At 34.2% G+C, this 27,752-nt stretch overlaps 2 protein-coding genes across 3 annotated transcripts; both read right to left on the bottom strand.

Moving 5' to 3' along the window:
• Window positions 1–2,091: 2,091 nt before the first annotated feature.
• LOC110111183 (O-fucosyltransferase 30) lies at window positions 2,092–8,082 on the bottom strand. The gene is made up of 3 exons (XM_028700582.1): window positions 7,896–8,082; window positions 7,108–7,593; window positions 2,092–3,695 (listed from the first exon to the last, which is right to left on the bottom strand). Exons 2-3 carry the CDS (start codon window positions 7,566–7,568, stop codon window positions 2,657–2,659), a joined length of 1,500 nt encoding a protein of 499 aa, XP_028556415.1. The 5' UTR covers window positions 7,569–7,593; window positions 7,896–8,082; the 3' UTR covers window positions 2,092–2,656.
• A 1,189-nt stretch (window positions 8,083–9,271) lies between these two features.
• Window positions 9,272–25,063, bottom strand: LOC110111176 (transcription factor MYBS3). Of its 2 annotated transcripts, XM_020842934.2 has the most exons (4): window positions 24,908–25,063; window positions 24,540–24,827; window positions 10,257–10,465; window positions 9,272–10,148 (listed from the first exon to the last, which is right to left on the bottom strand). In XM_020842934.2, exons 2-4 carry the CDS (start codon window positions 24,802–24,804, stop codon window positions 9,678–9,680), a joined length of 945 nt encoding a protein of 314 aa, XP_020698593.1. In that variant the 5' UTR covers window positions 24,805–24,827; window positions 24,908–25,063; the 3' UTR covers window positions 9,272–9,677. The 2 variants fall into 2 exon arrangements, with proteins under 2 accessions (XP_020698593.1, XP_020698592.1); XM_020842933.2 differs by having other exon boundaries at window positions 24,540–25,055.
• Between the last annotated feature and the right edge of the window lie 2,689 nt (window positions 25,064–27,752).

Here is a 27,752-nt window from a genome sequence, read left to right as displayed (position 1 = left end):
CGACCAATTTTACCACCGCCGACCTCGCCGCCATACCCAAAATTGGTCTTTTTATTCCATAGGGCAAGCAAGACGAGCGAGAGCAGAGAGCGCCATTCAAAGTCAAGGTAGTACATGTTGCACTCGTTCTTGTGAGCGTTGGCGTGGAGCTTGCACTGAACGAAGAAGCTCGTCGAGTGGCAGGGAGTTCAGACGGGGACGACAGTCTCTGATATGATTTTTGACGGTGGCTTAAACAAACCGTTAGAATAGATGAATAGAGGATTTTAGGTGGTATATCTGTAAATATAAAAATTCAAGTGTTGTATATGTATTTATACTAGTTTCAAGTGTTATGTATGTAAAAATCCCTTCATTTATTTGATCCGAATAGCCCTTTATCATTTGCTCCAAAGAGCCCTTTACCATTTGTTCCAAAGAGCTCTTTATTATTTGGTACTCCATATCATCATACACATTCAACCATTCAATGCTTATCGTAGGAATATTAAATCATTCATGCAATCATATATACTTGTCTAATGATGTTTCATGCTCATTCTAATGTACTGTTTGCATGAAGTTTTACATATTAATATTTACATAAATCTAAAAGGGAAATATGCCAGATTAAATATCATCATTTGCTATAGTATGAAATGTGAATAAATAACATGCTAATTTCAACTAAACAAATATATAAAGCATATACAATTTTAACACTTAAAAAGAAGACTTATAAAATTAAAAGAAATATGAATATATCGAATACCAAATATCAAAGTAAACCTAACGAGTACACTACGCCGCTTATGTTTGTGGTGTTCCCTTATATCCTATACCTAAATTTAAATGTAAATGCAAAACATTAATACTAACTCCTTAATCATGATACATTCTACATTTTCATTAAATAAATAATGAAATTTTTATTTTCAAATTTAATAAATCCTTAATTTTTAAACATTCAGAATTTGTCTAAATCCATAATTTATCCAAGGTAAATCTTCACCAATTCCTAATTTAATTTAAAATAAACTAAAATTTTGAATTATTTTAATTTAAAATTAGGAAAATTATAATTGTGTAAAAATACTAAATTTCTTTCATTAAAAGCATTCTTAAGATCATTAGGAACAAAAAGCATTAAGAAATTTCTTAAAATCCAAAAATATGACAAATCCTAATTTTTCAAACTTAGTAAAAATTGGGGAATACTTTATTTCTATGCTTTAAATCATTCCTTCAACTCTCCCTAACAATCCCCTTAAAAAATTCTAGGTTTTAGAGAAACCGTAGAATTTTTCTCCTCAAGAAATCTATATGAAATAGAGGGATTTCATGTTCATAAACATACCTTAGTCTTCCTTGAATCAACCTCTAGAAATTTCCCCGCCGCACAAAACCTTGTCGTCGCCCCTTGTTCGCCTCCTCTATACGGCCGAAAGGAATTTGCGTGAGAATGAGAAGGGACTGAAATCCATTCAGAAATTAAGGCTTGGAAGATTAGGGGGAGATTCCAAAGTACCAATTTGTCCTTACATGCTTTTATTTTCTTAAGACTATGATGGGCTATTAAGTAATTTTGATTTTATGAAACTTCGACAATTTTTAACTTCCAAACCAAGCGAAATTTATTATAAGTCATTTATACCGATTTGATCGAAATTTAATGTACAATTCTATAAAATTAATTTCGCCAAATTCCAACAAATTCATGAATTTTATCAATTTCGTCATAATGCATCGAAATGCGTGCGATACTTACGATTCATTATTTTTCGAGTTTTACATTGGGAAACCTTCCCAACCGTTGGTTTTAAAGAATTTCAGTAATTGGGATTTTTAAAATGGGCAGTTTTAGAAGGTATAGTTACCGTCCGAGATTTGTGTGTTGGAAATGTGTTTGATGTTGGGATTTGTGTGTTGGAAATGTGTTTGATGTTGGACATAAGAAATTTCAGAGGTGGCCGAACGAAAGAATCAATCATAGGGATAGGCTTGGATCGAGCTGTAGTTTTTCTATGAGCACTTTGATACCACATAAAACTAAATCGATCAGAAAGCTGAAAGCTGAGTATAGACACAGAGAAGTGAAGAAGAGGCAGAAAATTAACAAATCAGAGGATAATTTCATGATTTTCATTCCCTTACAGCCTTAGTCAAGTACAGTGGTCTTCATATAGAGCAAAATAAAATCAAGCTAGGTCACTACTGCCATTTTCATCATTAGATATTTAGATGAATAACCATAAAAGATCTATAGTATCATGGAAGGTAATCATAAAAGATGAGTTTGCATTTCACAAATCTGCAGAGGAGCATAAACGTTAATTTACCGGTAAACCACAAGCGAAGGATGGCCTCTGAGGAAAAATTATTACGTGTGACGTCCAGATTCGTCCGGATACTAATAAAAATGCGACACGTCGCCTCAAAAATGTACTGTGCTTGATACCGAGCACGAAACAGGTATCCGCACAGAATAATTGCTCCCGCTATACAGGATAATCTCCATAAAATACTTTCGGGCAGCAGAAATACCCAAAGACATCAAAATTTCTCAAAGGAGCATCGACTGCATCGAAAATTTTGATTGAACTGCTTGCACCATTGGATTTAATAATAGAAAACCAGCCATTCCATTTGTCTAGTAGAAATGGCGAACTAGGACTGTCTATAATTTGCAGATGTTTCTCTTTCTCATCATTACTATGCTTTCTGCGATCGTTGATCCTGCAGTTCCGACAAAACCAACTGAAGCACAACTACACACAATTTCCTCAACGTATAATAGAATATCTGGTAATAACGCAGGGCTACAAACTCCATTTTTATTCCTTGGAAGAAAGCCGGAGCTGAAGCCTCCTTCAGCAGCTACAAGCCTCTTGGCAGCCTGGACCACCCACTTATCGTTCTCAGTCAAGGTATACAGCTTATACGATTTGGTATTACTTGCTATTTCTTCCAGGTAAGTTCCAGTCCAGTTGCTGGTGGGAAGATCTGTCATGATGAAAATATGAATCAAGCCATGCAAGGACTGCAACTTCTCTCTGAGTGCTGAGAATGTAGTTTTCCAATGGTTTTTAAACTGTCCATCCAGTAATCTAAGCTGCGCACATAGAAACGGTTCCTTGATTTTGTTTTGAGCAATTTCTTTTCCAGAAGCTATTAGTTCAGGAGAAAATGGAAGGAACTGTATATCCTCAAGCAGTGACTGTATACGAGAATCTGTAGGTGCTTCATGGATGTCAATATAAAGCTCAGAACCTTTATAAGGTGAAGTGAAAAGGCTCCCAAAAGAAAGAATTTTGGCCATTTCAGCTTCTGAACCAGGTCCGAAGGCCTTGTAGAGATCTCTGCGCTGCCGTAGAAAAGAAATTTTCTTTCGTTTCTGGAACTGCTCATCTTGCTGGAACGAGTCCAAGGTCCCATCATTACCTTGTTGATAAGTCCATACTGTTGTCCTACAATCTTCTTCCACAGCATGAAGACACTGCTTCACATTACCATACAAACCAGAGAGGAGAGACCTACAGTAATTGAAGTTGTTTGATGTAGATTCCACACTAGAAATAGCACAGCATAGATTCCCATGGCAAGTTCCATCCATATTTAAGCCGCACCAAAGTGAAGCAAAAATCCTAAAATCAATTATTTTGAGCGCTCTGGGTGAAACGGAAGACAAATCTACTATATCAGCCATTGAGATGTACCTGAAAGGTTTTCAAAAAAAAAAAAATCATGTATTTAAATCCAGGATTTAGCAAATTAGCAGAAAGTAAGATGCAATATTTGGGTGCGTGAGGCTGATTTTGCACTTCAAATAGGTCCTTCAATGACAGAATCATCAGAAATTATATAAATTCATAAAATGAAGGCAAGAAGTTTCATTAAGAGGCCAAGGAACACAATTAGCATCTATTTGCTCCACTCATCATATCAAAGGAGCTTTTAAATGAGTTTATAACTAGGATTCTTCACAATCAAATTTATTAGTTTCAAATACTTTTAAGCAACAATATTATAGATCTGTGCAAATTTTTGGATGATATGTCTTCATCCTAATCTACTATTTTTGTTTCATGTTTTCTTCTTGAATGACGGACAAGTCAAGTGTTTTGCCTCAAATATATCTTCTTTTAAAAGTTTTTGGATGAACAATACCACGGCCTCAACACAGCTTTTGTTAGTTTTTGGGTATTATTGAAGATGTGGATGATTTCCATTCTCTTGCATGATGACTGGGCAAAGTAAAGAAGTGGCGGAAGGATTGAGAAAACAATTTTAGATGATTCCTGGGAATGGCCAAAGAAGAAAGACCAAATTACTACTATGATGTAGAATTGCATAAATAATGTTAGATATTACTGACATATATTTTTTAGATTCCTACCATTTTTTCAAAAGTCATGCATGTTTTTTAGTTGGTTGAAGTCATTTTTGTTGGAAGTAGAATTGTATTTTTCTACTTTGATATGAATGTATGTATATATATATATATATATATATATCGTTAAACATAAGATTTTGGCAAGGTAATTGTTACTTTTAACATAAATAAAACCACTCCAATCAAATGCCACGTTTTCTTTTAAAAGTATGAAGAGTAAGAAGTTTTATGGAGCTTGAAACCAAAGTAGATAACTAGCTATGGAGAATTATGTCTAACTACATCGATGCAAACATGAGAAGTACTCAAGGCATCAAAGATGTTGCTCAAAAATTGAAATAGAAATGCTGAACAGATCTAAGAATCAGACTCTACATAAAAAAACTGTATGAACTCACATTCAGGAGTTAAAAAAGAGATCACGAGCATCTTCGGATGACAATAAAAAGATAATATTGATAGGTCATGAGGAATATACATCACGTAAATAGATATTCTTTCTTAAAAAAATGATAAAAAAAGTCAAATGCTTAATATTAGTTGTGTTAAAAGTTTTTTTGAAAGATACAACTTTTTTTAATATTCTAATTGCAAATTACGACTAGAAGATTTAAGGTGAAGGACATACTTCCAGGGAGTGGGCAAGTCGAGAAATTCATAAACTCTATTTAACACTTAACAAATTAACTTGGATGCTGCTAATGATGATGATGATGATGATGATGATGATGGTGATGAGCTTAAGTTTTATAATAATTGGCATGGATGCATCAAAAGTTATCAATTGTGCTAAACTAGATACTAAAAAAGATCATACAGGAATGACAAAGCGAGCAAAATCATTAACTTCAAAGAGATATGTCCCACAAAAAGTGAAGAAGGGCCCTATTGTTGACTGAACTTTTTGTGACTATATTATAATGATGGTTGATAGTATAGCTCAAGTTGTTAATGCAATTCAAAATATAAAAAAAGATTCTAAGGAATGAAAAATGTTCACTGAACTAATAACAGAACTATCAAGTAAATTCCATGTTTTTTTAGTTAGGAATTGATTCTATATACGACAATTTCTCCAAGAACCCAATGATGATTCATTCTTTCCTTTCAAAATCTATGAAATCAAAAGCTATATAAATGCAAAAGGAGTTAGACAAATTATTTTTTTATATAATCATAAATGACTTTTTAATGTAATACTAAATGATTAATTAATAATTTTGAGCTGTAATTTATCAGCATTTTAAACTCATGTATTCATATGTATTTTGGACTTATGAAATAATTATGATCAATTTGGATTTATTATTAAAATATTGCTAATTCTACTCTATATGAGATTATTTATTTGTAGGATTGCAAGAGTGAAAATCATTAATTATTCAATTTTTTTAGTTTTTTACTTTGAAAAGGTTTAAGAAATCGAAGTTTAAACTGATAAAATATTATTTTTTTATGTTATAACACTAAGGGGGGATTATTACTACTATATTTCACAGGAGTACGAAACTCCATACATTACACTTATTCAAACAAAAAAAAAAATTCTTCTTCATTTACTTTACAGATAATCAAACTGGCCTTAAATATTTAGAATACACTGTACTTACTTTACATTTAAGTCACAATACAAGTTGAAATACTTTAAACCAAATAGCCCCTCATTTATTCCAAATTATATTGATAACTAATTCAAAGTCAAATCATCATGGGAGAAATGGAGGTACTTCATCTATCATCAAATTTGATTTAAGGGAATTTTGAATGAAGATTTCACTGAAAATATTTTCATTTGGAAAGTGTCTGGGGCAGCAAAGCAACATTGCAGTTCCCATGCATCACTATAGGAGTAGTACTGCAATGTGTAATTACCATAACAGGTTTATTTTAAAACTATGAGGCATTATGATCCTTAGTGGTTTGTTAAAATGCCCATGAATTTATACTTTATTTTTGCAAGTTGCAAGGGAGCCAAAATGTTCAAGCCATGTTTAGAAATGTCTCTCCTGCATGGTGGATTTGTGGTCCACGAATCAAGCTTTAAGACAACAATATAATCTATCAAATGCTGTGTGCTTGGTTTCATATTATCTGACTTCAACAATGTAACTTTTTCTTGAATCTTCAAAGATAATTATGAATTTTCTTTTAGTTGTATTTTGTTTTTGCCATCAGACAACTTGACATCTATCAGCCATCAAAATAGGACTTACAGGACATTTATTAAATTGTCATTTAAAGATGCTGGTAAACCAAACAATTGAAATTTGCTAATAACATGATATAACACAAGCTACGGAATAAACAAATACTTAGGCTCTGTTTGGTTAGAAGGAATTGAAAAAGAGGAAAAGAAAAGGAAATGGGCAATGATAAAGTAATTGAATTAAAGTTAGTTTACACCCTGGTTGATGAGAAATTGGGCGGAAAAGTGATTCCACTTTTTGTTAGATTTGAATGAATAACCAATAAATTGAATAATGAACCAATCTGCTTCCAGACTACAGAAGAAAACCTAATACTATTTAAATTTCAGTTTTAATTCAGCTTTCCGCCGGGTTTAAGCAGAGAATCTTGAAGAAAATATTGCATGCGTTATAATTATAATTTTCCGAACAAAATCATTTTCCAATGAATTGAACGCAAAACAAACATTCAAATTGAAATTTCTGCATATTTCCTCCAAACCAAGCAAAGCCTTAAAGAAATCTGCTTCAGAACAGGATGCAACTGACCTCTGGTCCCGGACGAGGTCCATGACGTGATCCCACACTGCATTGCGAAGATCAGAAGGACTGGTAACTCTGAACTTAGGGCAGCTTCCGAGCGCAACGGCGTGGTGGTCCAGTACTGGGGGCACGATTAGGGTTCGGTTCAGTATAGCTGCGAATATGATGGCATTCTTGAGCTCCGAAAGCTGGTTGCTGAAGCCACTGTGTGGGGCATACCAGATGAAGCGTTCGCCGGCCAGCGATTTTGCACCGGTGAGCGTTTGGGGTCCACATTGGATTGTTGTGGAATGTGAGCGAGAAAGGGTTTTGGGGAGAAGAGAGAACTGGAAGGAGGAAGCAAAGGAAAAGAAGAAGAGGAAGAGGGAGATGAGGAGGAAAGTGAGGGTTAGAGAGAGGAAAATGAAGTAGCGTTTACTCTCTGTGCTTTTCTTCCTCCATCGACTTCGATTTAATGGCCACGCCATCTCTTTCCACCCCCGCCTTCTTTCCCTTCAGTTTAATAGTCGTAGGGTTCTAAACGAGTTGGCTTCACTTGAGCTTGATTAATCAAGCTCGAGCTTGAATTTTATTCTAAGGGGCTGTTTGGATGCAGGATTTAGACAGGATTTGAAGCGTATTTGAGCTAAATCCAGCCAAACTGCCAAAAATGCAAAACCAAATCTTGCGGTAAATCAAAGCCGCCGTTGACGGGAAATTCCCTCTTTTCGTGGTAAATCCCGCATTACGAAATCCTTTGCTTCGGCAGATTTACGGGATTTGGCCGAAGAAGCGCGCGAAAGGGAGAAAGTTACCTTCACAGCTACCGAGCTCCCGTTGTTGCTTCCGATCAAAAAATGTCGTAACTTCCGCTCCAACCGGAAGGGAACATCGTCGAAGGAGCGAAGTCGAACACCGACGAAGAAGAACTCGTGCAAAACTTTACACTCCTGCCAAGGAACAAAGCCGAAGAAATAGAGAAGAGAAAAGCAAAACCTAAACTCCTCTAAGTTATTGTTGAATAACTGAATTAATATAATTTGAAATATTAAAAATTAAGTAAAACTAATTAAATTATTAATAAATTTATTAGCTAAATATTTAGTTATTTCAAAATAATTAATAGGACTAAATATGATTTTAAATAGAAATAATTGTTATAAAATATTATAAAAAATAATTAATCATTTTTAATATTTTAACCACCTTAAATGTTTTAGTTATCCAAGAAAAGAATGTCAAATCTTTTAACCACCTTAAATCTTGAATTTAATAGTCAAACAATCACATATAATTTATCATAAATATTGTCAAACAATTTTTAGGATTTAACCCCCTAAGGATTTCGTAAATATAGATTTAGAAGATTTACCAAATACTACTTAAATAAAATCTTTGGTGCTACCAAACAGCCCCTAAGAATTTACACAAGCCAACTTATTTATAATAATGAAAGAAAAAAAAAGGGGGTGATTTATATACATACCACTTTATTTCATATTATTTACATATCTAACATCCAAAACTTTAATATTTTATTCCATGAACTCATATTTATTTAATGAGTAGTAAGCATATAATATTAAAATTTTAGATGTTAGATTTATAAATAGCATGAAATAAAATGGTATGTATGTAAATCCCATTATTCAAATAAGTATTATAATAAAAAAATAATGAGAAATTAAAATAAAAACTATTTAATATAAAATAATGAGATATAATTCTAAATATTATAATTTTTTCTCTTGAAATTATGAATACTAATATATTTTAAATGTCTTATCTACAAGCCTACAATACAAAAGTAATTTTTGCAACCAAATTAAATAAATTCTTTTTCCCACAACAAACTTTATAAAACACTACATCCATTCCTAAATTACGACGATTTGATTAATCTAATTTACATATACGTATGTGGTTACTAACAACTACTCAAACTTCTACGCAACCTTTTATGATCTGTCTGGGATAGCAGATTTCAATAAAAAAAAAATTAATTTCCTTACAACATATTCACAAACATCTTAACGAAATATTGCGATCGTTCGAAATATACTCTAATTTTCATTTAGCAATGGCTAGTTTATGAAATTGGATTAACATGTGTATATTGGAACTACATGAATGCCAAGACTAAAAGAATGCTAACATGAAAAATAACAAAAATGTTTAGTGAGCCTTGAGATGATTCACACAAAAGAGACCCTTAATACAAAGAGCCCATAACAAAGCTGAAGATAATATATATGGTTCCAAAGTATACAAATTACTACATTACAAGGAGAGCATCCATGACTTGAAAGAATTGATGATAAGTTGGCAAACTTTCACAATTTTTTCAAATCCTCCCCTAAATAAAAAAAACATAATACATACAAATACTAGCCAGAAATGATATCGACTCTTATTTCATGAAGGTTTCATTTAGGACGGCTTTCTTACTGCTTCTTAAAGTGGATTTCTAGTACAAAAAATTAAATTTTTTGTACTAAAAAGCTGCTTTAAGAAGCAGGAAGAAAGTCATCCCAAACAAAGCCTAAGTAAGGAAGCCAACTGTTTGAATATCCGGGCAAACCTTTACTTTGAAGGCATTATGCTGTTTTCTGATAGGCAGTAGTATTAGCATGAAATGCAGAATGCCTGCTTGATCCTCCAAGTAAATTTACTGAGATAGATGGAGTGGCTTCTTCAGAGCCAGATTCTCCTATGCTCAGTTTTGAAATGCCCAGAAGTTCATCCACATTGATGGGAGATTTAGAATGTACAGGAGTTGGCTTCACAATTTCATGAACCTGTTCTTCCACAGTAGCTTCGGCGCAACCAAGCCGAGGAAGTGTGAGGGAAAAGAATGGCGAGAAATAGGCTGGGTACATGATTGGATGGCTGCATTGTGGTTCTGAAACTTCTGGCCTGATGGCAGTTGTTTCTTCTTCCACGTAATTATTAGAATCCATCGACTCGCATTCCTCCTCGAGAAGCGGATTTGCCGGAGTAGAACTGCCGGCGGCGGCTTGTGTTTCGGGTTCTTGAAAGTTCATGGGAAAGAACTGAGGTTCTATAGTCTGAAAATAATAAAACGAATGTTTAAAAAGTGATTTTTGTAAAGTAGGAAAGGAAATGCCTGGTGCGCGAGAAGAGGAGACTTGAAAAAGATAAATGGAGAGACTAACTTCATCAGGTACAATATCAAAGAGACTGGTCCTTCGCTTCCTTCTACTTGCATTAGTTTGGCGTATGAAATATTTCTGTGCATGACTGGCCACTTGAGTTGGTGTTCTTGTTATTACATAGTTGCGCGATATGCCTCGCCAATCCCCTTTGCCAAGCTTTTGCAAACCAAGTAAAAAGAGTCGGTGCTCATCTTCAGTCCATGGCACCCCTGCAAATAAATCGTCAACCAAAATGAAAGGAAGCTTTTGGCTTCGTTTAGGACGGCTTTCTTACTGCTTCTTAAAGCAACTTTATAATAAAAAAAATTAATATTTAAATTAGAAAGCTAATTTAAGAAGCAATAAGAAAGCCGTCCCAAACGAAGCCTTTGTATCACTTGCTTTCCCAAAACTTTGCGAGAAGATAAAATTGAAGGCAATGTGCAAATCACAAGAAAAACAAATGCATTCCTCATGAAGTCAACACAAATGAAGTAAAACTAATTGAAATTTTGTAAAGTAAAATTACAATCAGTTTCTAAAGAAGCATGCAATTATCTCATGGCTGTGATATGGCACTGAACACGTATTTGATTTCACAAAAACAGGCAATAATGCAGATCTCAATGAAGACAATTCAAATATCAATCAGAATCTCCTCGCTGCAAGTTCACTTAGGCTTCTTTTGATGGCTTTCTTACTGCTACTTAAAGCACTTTTCTTGTACAAAAAGCAGTAAAAAAGTCTTCCCAAACGAAGCCTTAGAGTAGAGTTTCAAATGGAAATTCTTAGGTATGCTCAGGCAAGGAGCATCTAGACCCAAAATATATTTGAATAAATCCATAGGACATTACCTTGATAAAAGGATCTCTCCTAATTATGACCTTGAATCTCAAAATCAATATTTCACTCCATTCACTTAAATGTCTAATGACTTTTTAGCAATCAATGTTTTGATGAACAAGAAACAAGATGAGCAGCATTTTGAAAACTTTTGTTTTGCATTCTAGTACTATTTAGTCGATACTACTTTAATCTTCTGCTAAAAGGCCTCCTCTAAATTTCAAAAAGGATATTGGGCCAACATCAAAAAATAAAGCTAAAAAAATACAATTTACAACAATAGAAGAATTTCCGGATTTAATTGAAAACACAGTTAATAGAAATAGTAGAGATTAAAGGTAGCATTATCTTAACGCCTGCATGGAGAAGGCATTTCATTACTTAAACGTAAGGAAAAAAACAATTTTAAATTATAAAAAATAAGTTTATTGAAAAATCTGGACAAATAATTTATTCATTAAACATTAAAAATAACAAAATTATCAATAACCAATCACCTAGGATCAAGAGTTGGCTTTTGCTAGATTTCCACAAAACCCCGGGAAAGGTATGGACAGATTAAGCATAGAGGTCAAGCTTTCTGCTTAAGAATATAGTGGGCAAGTTTTAAATCTAACCAACCCTTTGCTAAACTTCAGCAGGTTGGAAGAGCAACACGTGCCTTACTAATCTTTTTCATTAGCACATAACTAAAAATAACAAAAACTAATCACAGTTTCCTCTTCAAAGTACTTCCCTACCATTTAATGGGGCAAACATATAGCCATATTTCCCTGTTGAACATAAGATAATATAGATTTTGTTTGATATCATCACCTTTAGCCTTATTCAAATAATTTGGGGTTAGCTTAATGAATTCTACCTCTTCATTCATTCATACTGAGTGCTATTACATGTTAACTCTACTTTGCATTAATCTTTTTCACACTTGTGCACATATTACATTTTGTCCCTCTATTTAGCTTCCTAATACCTCCATGTTATTTCTAAGTACCCGCATTATTAATACATCTTCTACACTCCGTCAAACACGCCCAAACCACATCAAATCTTTTTCTCAATATTTTATGTTTAATAAGAGCTATTCCCATCATCTTAACAATAAAAACATTCTCATTCCATCCTTTCTAGTTTTACTAGCAATAATCCATCTTAACATTCCTATTTTTTCATACTCTCAACTCGGTTGCTGTAACTTCCTATTCATATGATACATTTGAAATGCTAAATAAAAAATCTACCCGCTAAATTCCCACCCATGTCAGAGACATGTTGTTAGACCGGTCCAGTCGGTCCATACGAGACCAGCTTATGGGAAATAGGCTGAACATTCTCCGCATCCTGTACGCAGGACCCGACCGCCCAACTCTTCAAGGAGCTGTTTAGGAAGGTTTTTGAAGAGAGTAGGGAGGGCAATTTCAAAGTAGGGGCTGTTTAGGGATTTTCTTTTGAATTGTATGCATTAAATAGTTTGTTTTCCTAGGGTTAGGGCATCTGAAATTTGGCTGAAATTTGAGATCTATTTCGTTAAGGTTTTTGAGCTCTAGCGGCGTCTAGAGATTTGAGAGAGATAGATCCTCCTCTCGAATTGACGATCAACTATATCTTGGTATTTTTCTGCCGCATCTTTGATTATTGCAATAAAAACTATTGTTTTTCTAATTTTCATTGGAATTTGGAAGAGTTTTCTCGCTGTTTTTCCGAAATTGATAGAATTGATTTGAAATCTTCAATAGTTTCCTAACATGCACATAAAAGGGTCAAGTAGCACAAGTTGGTAACTTTTTTGCATTGACTGAATGCATAAATCAATAAATCAAAGGCACTAAAAGTCAATAAAAAAGATTATTCATTCAACCCAGCAAATTACTAATGCACGTTAAAGGAAAAGTTCAGATAACATCAATGTTCACAAATGAATCAGTTCTAACAAACAATTTGTCATCATAAATAAATAAGTTGCTTTAGCATTTTTCCATTATGAAGATTGCAAGCTCATCTCGAAGAATCTGTATTTTTCTTGAAATTGTTTGGAAATGGAGATGTAGAGTCTATCACTAGAATATTCTCATCGCCGTACTCCTTGAGTGCTGACAAACCCGGGATTCACAATAAATATGAAACTAGCGTTCTTTCAGAGATTTTCAAGAACATGAGATCAAGGATAGCATAGCATATCCCACCACAGGGCTTCCATCTGTCTAAAAGATGGATGCTGAAGAAGTTTTTCCCATCTATATTCCTTTTACCAAACGTAACTTTAATAAATTACATCAGTTTTAAATTATTAATTGATTTCATGTTAGAAAGATCTATTATAAAAACAGTTTTTTATTAAAACAATTAATGAAAAAATAAAGAGAGGAAAAAAAAATCTTCATATGAATTTTAATAATCTTAAGGAAGCCCATGATTAAGTAATACAAGAAATGATTTATTACATATTAAAAAAAAAAAGGTGTGTCAAGGTGTGCCAAAGATATGCTATGGTGATGATGATGGTAGAAAAAATTATAGAGTGATCAAATAGTTTCCACTTATAGCAAGCTTACAACAAGGATTGAGTTCATATCCTTTTGTATTTATTATGAAAATGCATACAAAAAGTTATTTATAGTGAGATGCTTTGGCATCTCTCTTTTGAAGACGATCATACGAATTGATGAAATATACTCAAAATAATTGAAAAATTAGAACATAGAATATAGGGGCTATTTGTTTTGCTGCATTTAGGGTGTAGAGTAATCCAAATATAAAGGTTTTGATAATTTGAGTGTTTGGTTGGATGAAAAAATAAAATCAAGGAAAAATAAAGTAAATGTAGAAAAATAAAGTAAATGCAGTGTATTACATTCTACTTCATTTTTTGGGTATTTGAATTCATCCGATTTGGGAAATTTCCAAATACACTGCAAACTCAAGAGCATTACCACCCCTTGTCGGTCACCTCCGCCCGCAAGCAGCCATCGCCGGCCACCTCCACCCATCGACAGCCACCATCAACCTTCGCCGCTGCCGCCTCCTACCCCGCCACCATTGCCGGCCTCCACTGGCACTATTCTTGACCATCACTGCCACAGCCACCGCCGCCTCCTCCTCCGACCACAACCGCCACCTCCTCCAGCCACCATCTCCACTGTCGTCTCCGACCACCGTCGCCACCACCGCTATTCACTTTACATTGCAATCACTTTACGTTAAACCAAACAAAAAAGTAATGTCGCCTAAACCCTTTACACTCATCCAAACAACTCTAAAGTATTCATTTTACAATGCATTTCTTTTTCAAGTAACTAAATAACCCCATAATAGAAAATATATAGAAGAGGTCTTATAATCAATAAATTATTAATACTTAAGTGTGATAAATATAAGTATCTTGGATCAATTATATACAAGTAGATAAAGACATAACTTTAGAGTTAAGATTGGTCGTTAAAATGGAGGCCCATCATGTATAAGTTATAAGAAAAGAGGCTATCATGGGGACACAAAGATAAACTTATAAAAATATGTGAAAAGAAAAGTGCCTCAATCTAGCTCTCAATTTTGAATAGATAAGAAAATAATGATAAGTAACGAAATAAAAATGTTAAGCTAGATGTATGTTAAGGTTGAGAAAAATAATTTGAGTGATAATGTTAGAGAGATAATTGGAGTAACATCAATTGAAGATAAGAAAATGGACATAGGAAGTTTGGATATGCACAACAAAAGTAGAAAATGCATCCATAAAATGGGTAGATGAAATTAATGTCAAAGGATTAGGAGGAAAAAAAAAAGAATATATCTAAGGCAACATGGATAAAAGTTAAGAAAGATTTGTGAAAAATATATTTAACACATCTTGTAGCACACATAAAAAACAAATAAAATATGATGACCTATAAAGTCAATATACTTGTTAATAAAAAACAATGCACCATAACAAAAGAGTATTGATGCTCTAACACCTTGGCATACAATATTTTTAAAATAGCATAAATCATAAAAAAGTAATAAATAATTTATTAATTATTCAACAATGCAATAGAGAAATATCCTAAAAGCACTAATAAATGACACTTAATAAGACATAAAATTAGTTTAATATAAATGAAGGTTCACAATTGAAAAGTGGATTGAAAAATCAACTATCATGGCAAGGAAAAGAACTAGATTTACAAATAAACTACCATAGTTGTAATAATAAATAATACTAGAAAAAAAACTACATTATAGAGTTTAAGTTTAAAATATTAGGAATGCTTTATTTACAAGTCCCATATACATCAAACCAAAACCAATCAACCTAAGAATCAAAATCATCATTACACACCAAAATAGTTTCACTTCCATCATCATCTTCCAAACCATAACATTAATTTAATCAGCGAGTATGCTAGACTATATGAAGATTCAATTTCTATTTCTTCATATTGATCAAGAAAGTTGGAGATTCTTTTATACACATCACTAGCTCTTAGAATAAAGCCCAATTAAAATAATTAAAAAAATTTGTAAAGATACCAAACTAACAAATAAAGTATGCTACAGTGGAATAGTGGATATATGTTATAGCCATACATGTTAACGGCGAATGGCGCACCATGGCGCAAAGGTTCATTTGGAGCCATGACGCATAGCGCACGGCGCGGCGCGCGCTATTTTGAACATGGCACAAGCTATATGAAAATTATAAAATAATAAGCATGAATATGAAATATTATTAAAAATGAAAGACAAGCTATAATAATAATAAAAGACAACCATAACATATATAAGTTCGACTAAGTAACATCCAAATATCTCATAATTCAAATATTACAATCTTTTTTAAAAGATCAAATAAGAATTTAATCTACTCTTCTTGGGAATCATCATCATCAGCAAATGTTAAAAAAGCTTCATTATCTTCTTCAACATTGTCTCCTACTTCATAATCCTCTTCATCACCCTCCTCATCATCATTCTCAATAGCAACATCATGCCTAATTGAAGATTCTTTCTCTTTCCCTTTAGATCTTTCCCGAATATTATAGCTTTTTTTGATAGCAAAGCTTTGTAAATTGGGAGCTCCTTGTCCATATGCCAACCACCAATCAGCTGAAAGAAATGAATTTTTTTTTTCAATATTACATAACAAATCAGTCTTAATTTTTTTGTAAATAATGATACCTAGAGATCGGATAGTTCTTTGTCTTACAGCTAGAGGAATACCAAAAAGTCCTTTACATAGCGGTACGAGCGGTATCATGTATGTACCTAGCGGTACCGAGCGTGTACCTAGTTGTACCGAGCGGTACAAAGCATGTAACTAGCGGTACCGAGCATGTATCGAGCGGTACCGAGCATTTACATAGCGGTACCGAGCGGTATCATGCATGTACTAGGCGATATTTAACGGTACCGAGCGTGTACCTAGTTGTACCGAGCGGTACAGAGCATGTAACTAGCGGTACCGAGTGGTATCCAACATATACATAGCAGTACCGAGCATTTACTTAGCGGTACCGAGCATGTACCGAGCATACCTGTTAAGTTGTAAATTCTTGTAAGAAATAGCCGTGCAAAATAACAGAGCTATGCGGAACAGACGGAGGTTACAAATTAGAGTCAGCTGGTAAGATTTTTTATTGGAACAGACGAAGGAGGGGGCAGATTTTGCAGAAGCACTGCTCTGCGGGACGATTCGGCAGAAATAACGACTTCAACTTTGGGATTGATTCGGCTGGATTCGGCGGAAGCAGCGAATGCAGCAAACATAAAACAGAAAACCTTCGACTTCGGGATAGATTCAGCGACCTCGACTTAGGGACTGCGGGATGTGTTCGGCAGATGCAGCAAACAGAAAATCTTTCGTGAAATTAGGGCAATGCATAGTCGTTTATCTTAAAATATAGATATATTTTTAAATATAAAAAATATTCATAAGTATACCAAAATTTAAAAATAATTTGGCGTGCTATTTTGCGTCGTGCGCAATGCGTCATGGCTCACATGTGGCGCAAATAGCGCACGCTATTTTAAACACATGCGCCTCGCCATGAACATGGCGCCGTAAGTGCGCCGCGCCGCGCTGTGCGCCATGGCGCGCGCTATTTTGCTCCATTGACAGCTATGGTTATAGCATATTATTATAATGATTGTAAACTACTTGATATATTTCACTATAACATTGGTGCATATATAAGTAAAATATAAAGGAAATAATAAGAAGAATATCCTTAATTAAGATAAGATATTGCAAAATATCAAAAGAATATTTGATAATTACAAACTTCTAATAAAATCTATATAATATTAATCCCATTCAAGCTGGATCATATTTACCCAAAGCCCATGTAAAATTTCTGACAATTATGAGACATGAGGTATGATGATCGTCTTTATTAGAACATATGAAGTGATAATCCACTTCAATATAATTTGTTCTCTCGCAAAAAATAGAGTTGCTAGTAATATTGATTATTGTCTGGTTATCACACTTAATAACTATGAACAAGAAAGCAAAAATTATTCTATATAAGGGGTTAATAATGCTTATATCCAAGTCATTAAGGATATGATATGTATGAAGGAGATGTTACTTGTGCCAAAACACAAGTTGGTTTGACCAAGTATTTACCTATTTCAGTTGGATTACATCAAGGGTCAACTTTAAGCCCATATCTTTTTGCTTTAGTCATGGATGTTCTCACTAGACATTTACATGAGGTTGTACCTTGGTGTATGCTTTTTGTTGATGATATTCTTCTTATTGATAAGACTAGAGGAGTAGTAGAAGGTAAACTTGAATTATGGAGGTCAACCTTAGAGGTTAGAGGATTTCATTTGAGTAGATCTAAAACTGAATATATTGAGTGTAATTTTAGTACTAATAGATCTAGTGGGGGGATTGTGACTTTGGGCGATCAAGTCATTAATAAGAGCACACTTTTTAGATATCTTGGGTCTATTGTTCAGAGTGATGGTGAAATAGATGGGGATATTATTAATAGAATTCAAATTGGATGGTTGAAGTGGAGGGCATCAGGCATGTTATGTGATAGAAAAGTCCCTCTCAAACTTAAGAGAAAAATTCTATAAGATAGTAGTGAGACCTACAATGTTTTATGGTGCGGAATATTGGCCATTAAAAGATAAGCATAATATTAAGTTAAGTATTGTAGAGATGAGGATGCTCAGGTGGATGAGTGGCTTTACTCTTAAAAACATGATAATGAATGAGCATATACGTGAAAAGGTTGGAGTAGCTCTAGTGGAAGATAAGATTAGAGAGTTACCTTAGATGGTTTGTCACATAAAATGATGGCCTTCCGATGCCTAGGTTAGGAAAGCAAATGTATTAGATTTGACTTATATTAAGAAAGGTAGAGGTAAACCTAAAAAGACTTGGTTATAAAATATTAGAAATGACCTTTCTTTATTAGATTTAGATGAGAATTTGACCCTTACAGGACACAATGGAAAAAAAGCTTAATGTAAAGGCTTGTTGTTGTTGTTGTATTATTTCACAGGAGAAAAATTTAATAGACTTAAAAAACTCTAACATTAGATCTAGAAAAAAATGTTTGCAAGATCAACCCATACAAGGATCTTTTTGGCAAATATACTTGATTTTCTGCTCCAACTTTAGCAAATATTTCATATTGATTCATATAGATAGTCTCCTATAATTCTCCATGCAAAAATGTAATTGTAACATCTAATTACTCAAAGTGCATGTTAGACTATACAACCATGGCAAAAAGAACACATAGATGCATGCCTTACCACATGAGATAAAAATTCAACATAATCTAGACAATCTTCTTATGTAAACCCCCTTGCTACAGGCCTAATTCTCAAGCTTGGCTCTTCTCTAAAAATTCCATCGCTTTTTAACAACAATTTGCAACTGACAATTTTCTTGTTTCTTTGCTTGTACATCAACTCTCAAGTATCATCATTCTTGAGGAAGACTAACCCTTCCTTTATGATTTGCTATCATTTGTTTCCTTCTACACTTTCTATGGTCTTATAGAAACCTAGTTCATCGCCAAAAAGAAAATCAATCACAAATGCATCAAAAATAATATTTGCAAGTCCATCCTTATGGCGCTTGAACCATATGTCTAGTTATATCCCTTGCCAACCAAAATGGTATTCTGTGTATTCTTCAAATGGTTTCTTGTCTAGGCTCTTCAGGTTCTGTTGCAATTGATTCTTGATTATTTTATTTAAGAATTTGATTATTCTTTGACTGCTCCACCTAAATTTGTAATATGTGATCTGCAACATCAATCTCTCTTTGAGCCATAGTTCTTTATAAAGTAAATCTCTTATTTATTGTTCATTAACAACATCCCTGCTCATCAAACATTTAGGATAACCTAGTTCCTTGTATCCTTTTACATTTTCAGGATATCTAATAAGAATATATTTCAAAGCCCTTAATTCTAATTTTCCCTGCCTAATATGAGCATGAGAAAAGCAACCAAATACTTTTATAAAGTTAGTCTATTGGTTGCCCACTCCACATTTCTTGTGGGGTATCGAACTCAACAGTTGATGAATGACACATATTTATCAAATTAACAATTGTACAGACTACTACCCGGAATGTCTCTGGTGTAACTACATTATTCAATATGCATCTTAAACTTCCAAGAATGGTCATGTTACAACATTCAGTTAGCCCATTTTGCTGCGGAGCCAACCTTATTATGATATTTTGTGCTACTAATTGATCTGAGCAAAACACAAGGTTGTAATCAGCTATTGACTTCTAGACCTTCTTTCTTGTTTGAGTTTCAACTAGAGTCTTCCATATTTTAAATTTTTTTAAGGCAACATTTTTTTTTTCAAGAAATAACCTACAATTGTTTTGAATAAATATCAATAAAAGATAGAGAGCACCTTGCTCCACCATACGACTCACTTCTTCCAATACCTCATAGATCTGAATATACATAATTTTAATTTTGTTTAGAATTATGGTCTAAAGTGACAAACTTCAACCTCTAGCATTTTTCGACTAGTGTAAACAAAAATCTAAATATGTAGGCTTCTTAATTCCAGTGAAGCTTTACTTGCACTATTCATGTAGCCCTTTAAAGCTTCCCAGTTTTAGTCTTTGATACCACAACTTGGTTCCATCAACAAGATTACAAGACAAGTTAAAACATCTTGAAATCGCTAATTTACCTTGCAATGTATATACTCCATTCATACGAATATCTTTCTTGATGATCAAGAAACCTTCACACACACCCCTTTATGCACCTTTAGACTTCCAACACCACATTTAAAAGCATATCCAATACAATCTAATCGCAAAATATAGAAAGTAATTTTCTTCCAAGCTCAAGAACATAACTCACATTCTTAAACAGTCTTTCCATGCCATCATAGAGTTTGAGTCAAATGGCTCCTTCACCTTAAACTTTGTATCCCATAGTATTTCCAAGATACACTGCACCACCATCTTTTTCATTAAGAGACTCAAGCTAACTCCTATTTGGGGATGTATGGTAGGAGCATCCCTAAGGCACATTCATTGTTTGAATCAAAATCTAAGATTGATAGGACCTTATCACAGTCATAGCCTTCCTGCACTATCACAACATATCGTCCATCATGACCCTTTCTTGGTTCTTATTCTTCCTTTCTAGGCTCTACTTTTTGAAATGGCCTCTTTATGAAAAAGAAAGCATTTCCTTCTTTCCATTGACTTAGATCTTGGTTGGTTCTTATAATTTGGCCTCGCATTTTTTTTATCTTCCTTACACAATTAGCCCTCCAAGTGCACACTATCTTGATTAGATTCAAGCATTCTTTGAAATTATTTTGAATTTAGTGCAGCCTTTACTTCTAACACAGCACAAAAAATACACATACCTATTTGATAATGAACTTCGGGTAATAATTGCTTGATCTTCATCATTTATTCCCACACCTATGATTTTCATGTCAAAAACTATGCAATTAAAATCATCTACATGCTTATTCAATGGTTTGGAGTCATCCATTTGCAATGTAAATAATTTCTTATTGAGAACAAATGATTAACAGAAGAATTTTTTAGATACAAGGATTCCAACCTTCTACATGTATGGATAGATGTTCTTTCATCCACAACTTCGCGAAGAACTTTATCTCCATGACTTAGACGAATTGCACTATGTGCTTTGTTTAAAACCTCTCCATGCAATCTTTTTTCAATTTTTAGGATTGACTCCTCTGATAGTCACATCCAAACCATAGTGCACAAGAAGTGACTTCATTATCAACCTCCAAAGGCTGAAATCATTGAGAAAGGTAAACATTTCAATCTCAATCTTAGACATCAATATTTTATTGAATCTTTAATCTACTGCCTCTTTGATCTGCTTGATCTAGCTCTATTACCACCAATAGAGAAAAATGTCATCTAATTTTGATAAACACTCAATAATTAGACATAAGAAGATTAACGCGTTTCTATGTTTCTTATTAATTAATCCCTGTGCATTGATCTTCTTTTTTTCCTTTGGCTCATTTGTTATGGAATCTTCATGACAATTATCATTCTTCTGCCAAATCCTCCCAACTCTATGCACTAACCGGTGCTTTCATCCAAGAAATCTTCTTATCACTTGCAGAAACCTGAACTCCATTGTTTCACACAGGGCTCCAGTCAGCCTTTCACCAGTTCTTGTTCTTCACAGCAAAAGAGATGGTGCACCACCACTCCACGGTTCTTCCAAAGCCATGTGACAGTAACTTCATGCCTTACGAGGACACCAGCAGCACGCCTAACAGCAGACTATCAGGGATAGGAATCCTTGTTCACGGTTCTTTCTGTGAAATTGATAGCTAGCACAATGGGAGAAGGAATTCACTTGAAAGAAATATGAATTGAATGGTATAAAACAAGGGTAAGGGGACTATTTATAGCCACACCCCAGGGTATTTATTTAATATGAAATTACACAAACAATCCTCCAATACAAAAAAAGTAAAAATAGCTTTAACAATTACACAAATAAAGAGAATTAAAGAACAAAAACAACAGCTATAATGAGGTCTATCATGCCACTTTAGATTTGTTTCGCTTGCTTGTTGCACTCCCCTAATAAGAAGCACCAATGAGTAGCAACTCGTGTGGTATTTATCCTAAGCCTTCCAAAGAGATGATGAGGATTCATCTCTTCCAAAAGAAAAAACATTCCACCTGTAAGAAACTACCTACTAAATCCAATGAAACCAACAAGCACATTAGAAAGCTTGGTCTTAATGCTTATACATTCATGTTAATTCACCTTTCATTGTAGAAAGTTTTTTGCTTTATCAGGGTATAAGCCACCTGTATTATCATAAGTTTTTCGTCAATCGGAATATTTGCTTCCACTATTGTAAAGCTTATGTACATCCTACCATCAAACAGTACCAAAGCAGCATGAGGTTGACCAGATTGTGGCAAAAAAGGTTGCCTTTAGGCCATATAGCATTCAAACATACCAAATATGTTGGTTCGAGCATCCACCATTAGTCGATAGTTGGATGCCACATGAAAGGCTAATTCACTTGCCTTAAAGTTTTCTAGAATATTAAGATTTTAAATCTCAAAAAGAAAGCTCTTCTCAACTCAAAAGAGTTGATGGACCTCATCAAGCCATTCATCGATAATACCAATATCCCACTACATGTAATAATAAATCAATATTTTAAAAGGCATTTTATGAGATAGCCCTCAATGAAGTTAGAGGGATAAATTTGGCCTATGCGGTATGGCACATGGCCATGGGCCTAGAGATCACCCCAAGAACATGAAGTGCGTCTTTTGTGCCCAGTTGGAAAGGCAATAAAACCCATGATGCAAGTTAGCCTAAATTAATTTAAAATTATCAAATAATTAAATGATAGTGAATAATAAATAACCTTCTTATTTGTCTATGTAAAAAACTTGAATGATAATATTATTTGCTTTTAGTTTTAAATCCAAATGATTCAGCCTTATTTTAACAAAAATCCAAAAGCATGCAACACATCTTGCCAGCATTTGTTTCAGTCGCATATGCAACAAAATTAAAGGAAACAACTATGAATGTATTAAAAGATGAGACTCAAGCCTTAAATGAGTTAAAATTTGTTCCTGAAATTGAATTTGCAACAGCTCAACCTGCACTTACATCTAATTTTAGATAAATCATAAAAGGTAAAGGGCTTAATTAGAGAATATATAAAAGGTAAAGGGCTTAAGAAGTGCATGATTATTTTTCTTACTTCCTTTTGAAGTCTAATTTAGTTTAACTTTATATTATTGTGTCAATTGGAGTTTGAATATGATTCATATGTCAATGGTCTTTAGAATTTATTTAATTATTCCCTAATATTTGATAATTTTAATCATATTTTCCTATTTCTGAAGATTAAAAATATTAAATTCATGGGCTTACACTCGTGCCTAGGGATTTACACTTTGAACTACATCCCTACCTTTTAAGACATTAAAGTAGAGTAAGCATCAAAATTTTGTTAACAAGGTTTTGTCTTCTCTTTATTTGTTTAGGGCATTTATGCCTTTCCTTCTTTTTTGAACTCATTTGCCATTATTGAGTAAGTACAAGGGCTACTAAGTAATAGTCTAAGTCATGTCACTCTGTTAAATCTAGAAAGAGATTAATAATTTCTTTCTCTGGCAAAATCCTAACCACTAATCATGTGAAACCTTTAGGAATGATTAGATGTCATTCATTCCCGAATGAGTTAGGAACTATATGAGACCGCCTGAAGCCTTCTAAGTATCATTCCTCTTGTTATTGCTGTTTCAACCTTACCATAAAAAATATCCCTAAGACCTATTACTTCCCCGATGCTGCCATTCAACCACAATGTTTTTGCTTTTCATTTTAGTGAAAAGTGGAGTGGGTTTACAGTTCAACTCTTTATGGTTTCTATAAGCACGAACCTTAAAATAATGAATATAAGAAACGGATTTAATCATCAATGATATTACTGAGATATCAATCCTTTTACTCGAAGGAAAATTAATACAGTCTTTTGAAATGAAATAATTATGAAAATCCAACCAAATCTTAAAGGAATCCTCTTTGTTTCTATTTCCTTCAAAGGAGCAACACGCTGTGACCTGCATCGTTCTTCAAGTATTAAAGTAAACCGGACGAATAAGGACGATATCGAATGTGAAACGAAACCGCAATTTTTTTTTTCTGTAATAATACACGGAAGATGCATTTTCTAATCAGCCCATTGATAGACTGAAACAATCCATATATCTGATTTCAACTCGACTTCATAGGCCCTTTTTTTAATCAAACATAACAAATTGACCACTAAAGCGAAAAATCGAACAAGCTCAATCTGCCACTTATTTAATCAAGCGCAGACTATTAAATCAGCATATACCTAAAAATCGAGAAACCAAAAAATCTTGTCACAAAAGAAGACGACCCAAAATCATTCAAGACAATGACTACCATACAACATTCGCCTAACCTCTCTTTCTTTCACGGCAACTGGAAGATGACCCCTGAACAAAATCCTCCGACGCGTATCCATCACCCGCTGCTCCGGCTATCTCCGGCCCATCGGCAGGCGACCCGCCGGCAGCGGATCCAGCAAACAGCGATAGATTCCCCATACTCGCGCTCTTCCGGATCGAGCCATCCGTGAGCCGGACGCCGAAGAGCTTCACGCCGCGATTCGGACACGTGCGGGAGTTATGCCCGTTGTGACTGCAATGCGAGCACTTCCTCGTCATCTTTCTCGGCCCTCCACCGATTCCTGGCCCGATCGGGTCATTAGGGTTCTGATCAGCGTGGATTCCGAATGATAGAGATATTAGGGTTCGAATAAGGGTTTACAAGAGGGAGAGGAGACCGCAAGTCGGTGGCAATGCTGAGGTCGGCGCCGCTGCTTTGCTCTGCTTCGCACTCTGTGGACCGTCCAAGTAGCGGATATTGGCGATAAAAGTACGGCGGCGACAAACTAGAAAGCTGCATCTCCAAATCTTTTTATCCTGTCATATCGCCACCCGAAATATCCCACGTTCATATCTATTATTTCCTTTATAAAAAAAAAAGAGAGTATTTGGGAGAACCTGTTCCGAATGTTGATTGTCAAGTGGCTTCCGTTTCAGGACAATGGTTGGAATTTACCTGATTTTTTGCCGGATCAGTTGAGAAATTTATTTCATCATTCGTCTGATTTACATACTCCTTGTTTAATCTGGAATGGAAAATCTAATTCCAAATTTAAACATTACATTGAGCAGTTTTACATTGATATTGATTATGTCAATTGGTTTAAGCATGTCTGGCATAAAGGGAACTGTCTGAAGCATAGTGTGTTTGTTTGGCTGGCACTGATTGGGGGACTAAAAACAGCAGATGCTCTTTATATTAGGAATATCACTGTGCCTAGAATATGTAGTTTATGCCATTTGCACCAAGAAACGGTAAATCACCTTTTCTTCGAATGTTCTTACACCTTTGATGTTTTAAATGCTGTATTGCCAAACTCTTGTAAGATTATTCTTAGACCTACCTTACTGCATCTTTTTGCCTGGGTGAATGAGACATGCAAAGGTGATAAAAATTTGAAAATTTTTTATAAATTCATGGTTTGCTGCACTACCTATTTCATTTGGAAAGAGAGAAATGCTAGGAGGTTTGGAGGGAACTTCAGAAGCTCTGTTACTGTTGCTTTGGGTATTAAAAGTGTGGTATTTGAGAAGGTTTTAACATGGAAAAATTCATTCTATCTGCTGGAAATGTTATGATTGTGGCTGGATTATATCAACTGTTTCATTCTCTATGTCAATGCTGGACGCTTTCTTGCCTAATTTCTGCAGCAGGGGGAAGCCGTTCTGGACAATGATGATGCTCCGTTTTGCTGCTCCCTTGGACGGCCTCCGGGCAACCAGGGATTCGATACCTATCTGTTTATCCTTTAATTACCTGAGCCCAGAACCTCTTGGCTTAGGAGCTGGTACACTTTGAATCTGAATTCTGATTGCTGGAACAGACTGTTTGGGTTCTTTACTACTGATGAGTATGGCATCTCTGGGAAGAGTATATACCAGAGCTATTTCACATAAATCTGTTTCATTTTTGTTGAGTTCTTTAAGTCTTTTACTTGTTTCTTTGTTAAGATGGCAATGTTTATGGCCATTTACTAGTTTTTTTTCTAGTTTTATTTCCTTTTTTTTTTTCTTCTTCAAGTCGGCCATTAATGGCTTTAGTGAGTTATTTTATTACTTGTAACCGTTTTTTATTAATACAGGCTTCGGCCAAATTTTCCCCAAAAAAAAAAGAATAAATGAACATGAAGAGTTAATTTTTACATTATAATTATAACTTGACACAATTCTTATTGAAGAATTGTATGTGATCATAAGTAACATCCAAAAGATTTTTTATGAAATCAACTGTAAAATGTTGTATTGCATACTCTCCACAATTGTTGCTCAAGCAAGACGTAGATCAATCATCGGACTATATATACAAGAACTACATAAGTTAAATTTTCCAAATGTTTGCCCTACTTTATGTGTGAGGATATTTTTTTATCAAATAGTCATGATTCCTTAAGCAACTAATTAAAGCTAATGTAGAACATAATCATTATCCCCTTCACAACTATACACTGTTAAGAACTTGTAGGAAGTGAGATCTCACATAAAATTCAATCAACATTATTTCAATTCATTAGAAAATATATGAGTCTTACGTTAGCCCATAACTTCACAGGAAATTTTTGTCATCTCCAATGCCATACTTAACTACCACGTCAGGCCAATTTAATGCTTCATTTCTCTTGAATTTGTTGTAAATTAAGGTTGTTGATTTACAATATTGATTAAATAATTCATTCAATATAATTATGCCAGAGTCATAAGCCTTAAGGTATCACAAATCATATACCATTATTAAGTAACATAAAGAATTAATAAATAATGAAAAAGAAGTTAGTTAAAAAAAGCTTATTTAAATGATGGAAATATACTATCAATTAGTCAAAAGAATTCTCACCAAGTAGTCGTAATATTCAACTGGTTAAAAACTTAATGCTCCCAAAGTCAACTCCTATCTCCCCTTTTTTTGGAGTTGTCTACCAAACTTGACATTTAAGCTTTCAAGGAAGATAATTTCTCCTCATCTATTAAACAAAGAGAATCAATGGTGCGCAGATCCTTGAGGTTGCGCCTTTTCCCCAATGGAGCTATGAAATCCCTAATAAAATAGTTCTTATTCCTTTGAGTCCATAATTTGAAATTCATAAATTATGCATCATTACTTATAGTTTCAACAACTAGATTGGACACCTTATATATTCATATCATAACTAGTATTAATCCAGTATGTCCTCCCCTCTAGGGTTATACATTGTCATGCGGTTGATCCCATGACTCCTTTCCCTCCTTACATGCATATACAATGACAAGGGGTTGAACCTTTGAACCTTCTATATCCTTCTCTTATTACACATAATCAAAGGTCGGGTCAGTGGTAGGAACCTTCTCACTTTCTTCTTAATCCTCTTCCGTACTCTCTTGAGATGACCTATATAAAAAAGCTCTGTGGAAGATTGATGATACATCTAACTTCTACTCAAATCTTATTTATTTTTTAATATTATTTAGCTACTCTCCACCTTTATTTAACCACTTCTTAACTCTAAAATGAAAATAAAATCCATTTCATCTCT

The sequence above is a fragment of the Dendrobium catenatum genome, unplaced genomic scaffold, assembly GCF_001605985.2.
Source record: "Dendrobium catenatum unplaced genomic scaffold, ASM160598v2 fragScaff_scaffold_1557, whole genome shotgun sequence".
NCBI classification, from domain to species: domain Eukaryota; kingdom Viridiplantae; phylum Streptophyta; class Magnoliopsida; order Asparagales; family Orchidaceae; genus Dendrobium; species Dendrobium catenatum.
This window is presented reverse-complemented; position numbering and strand designations above follow the sequence as displayed.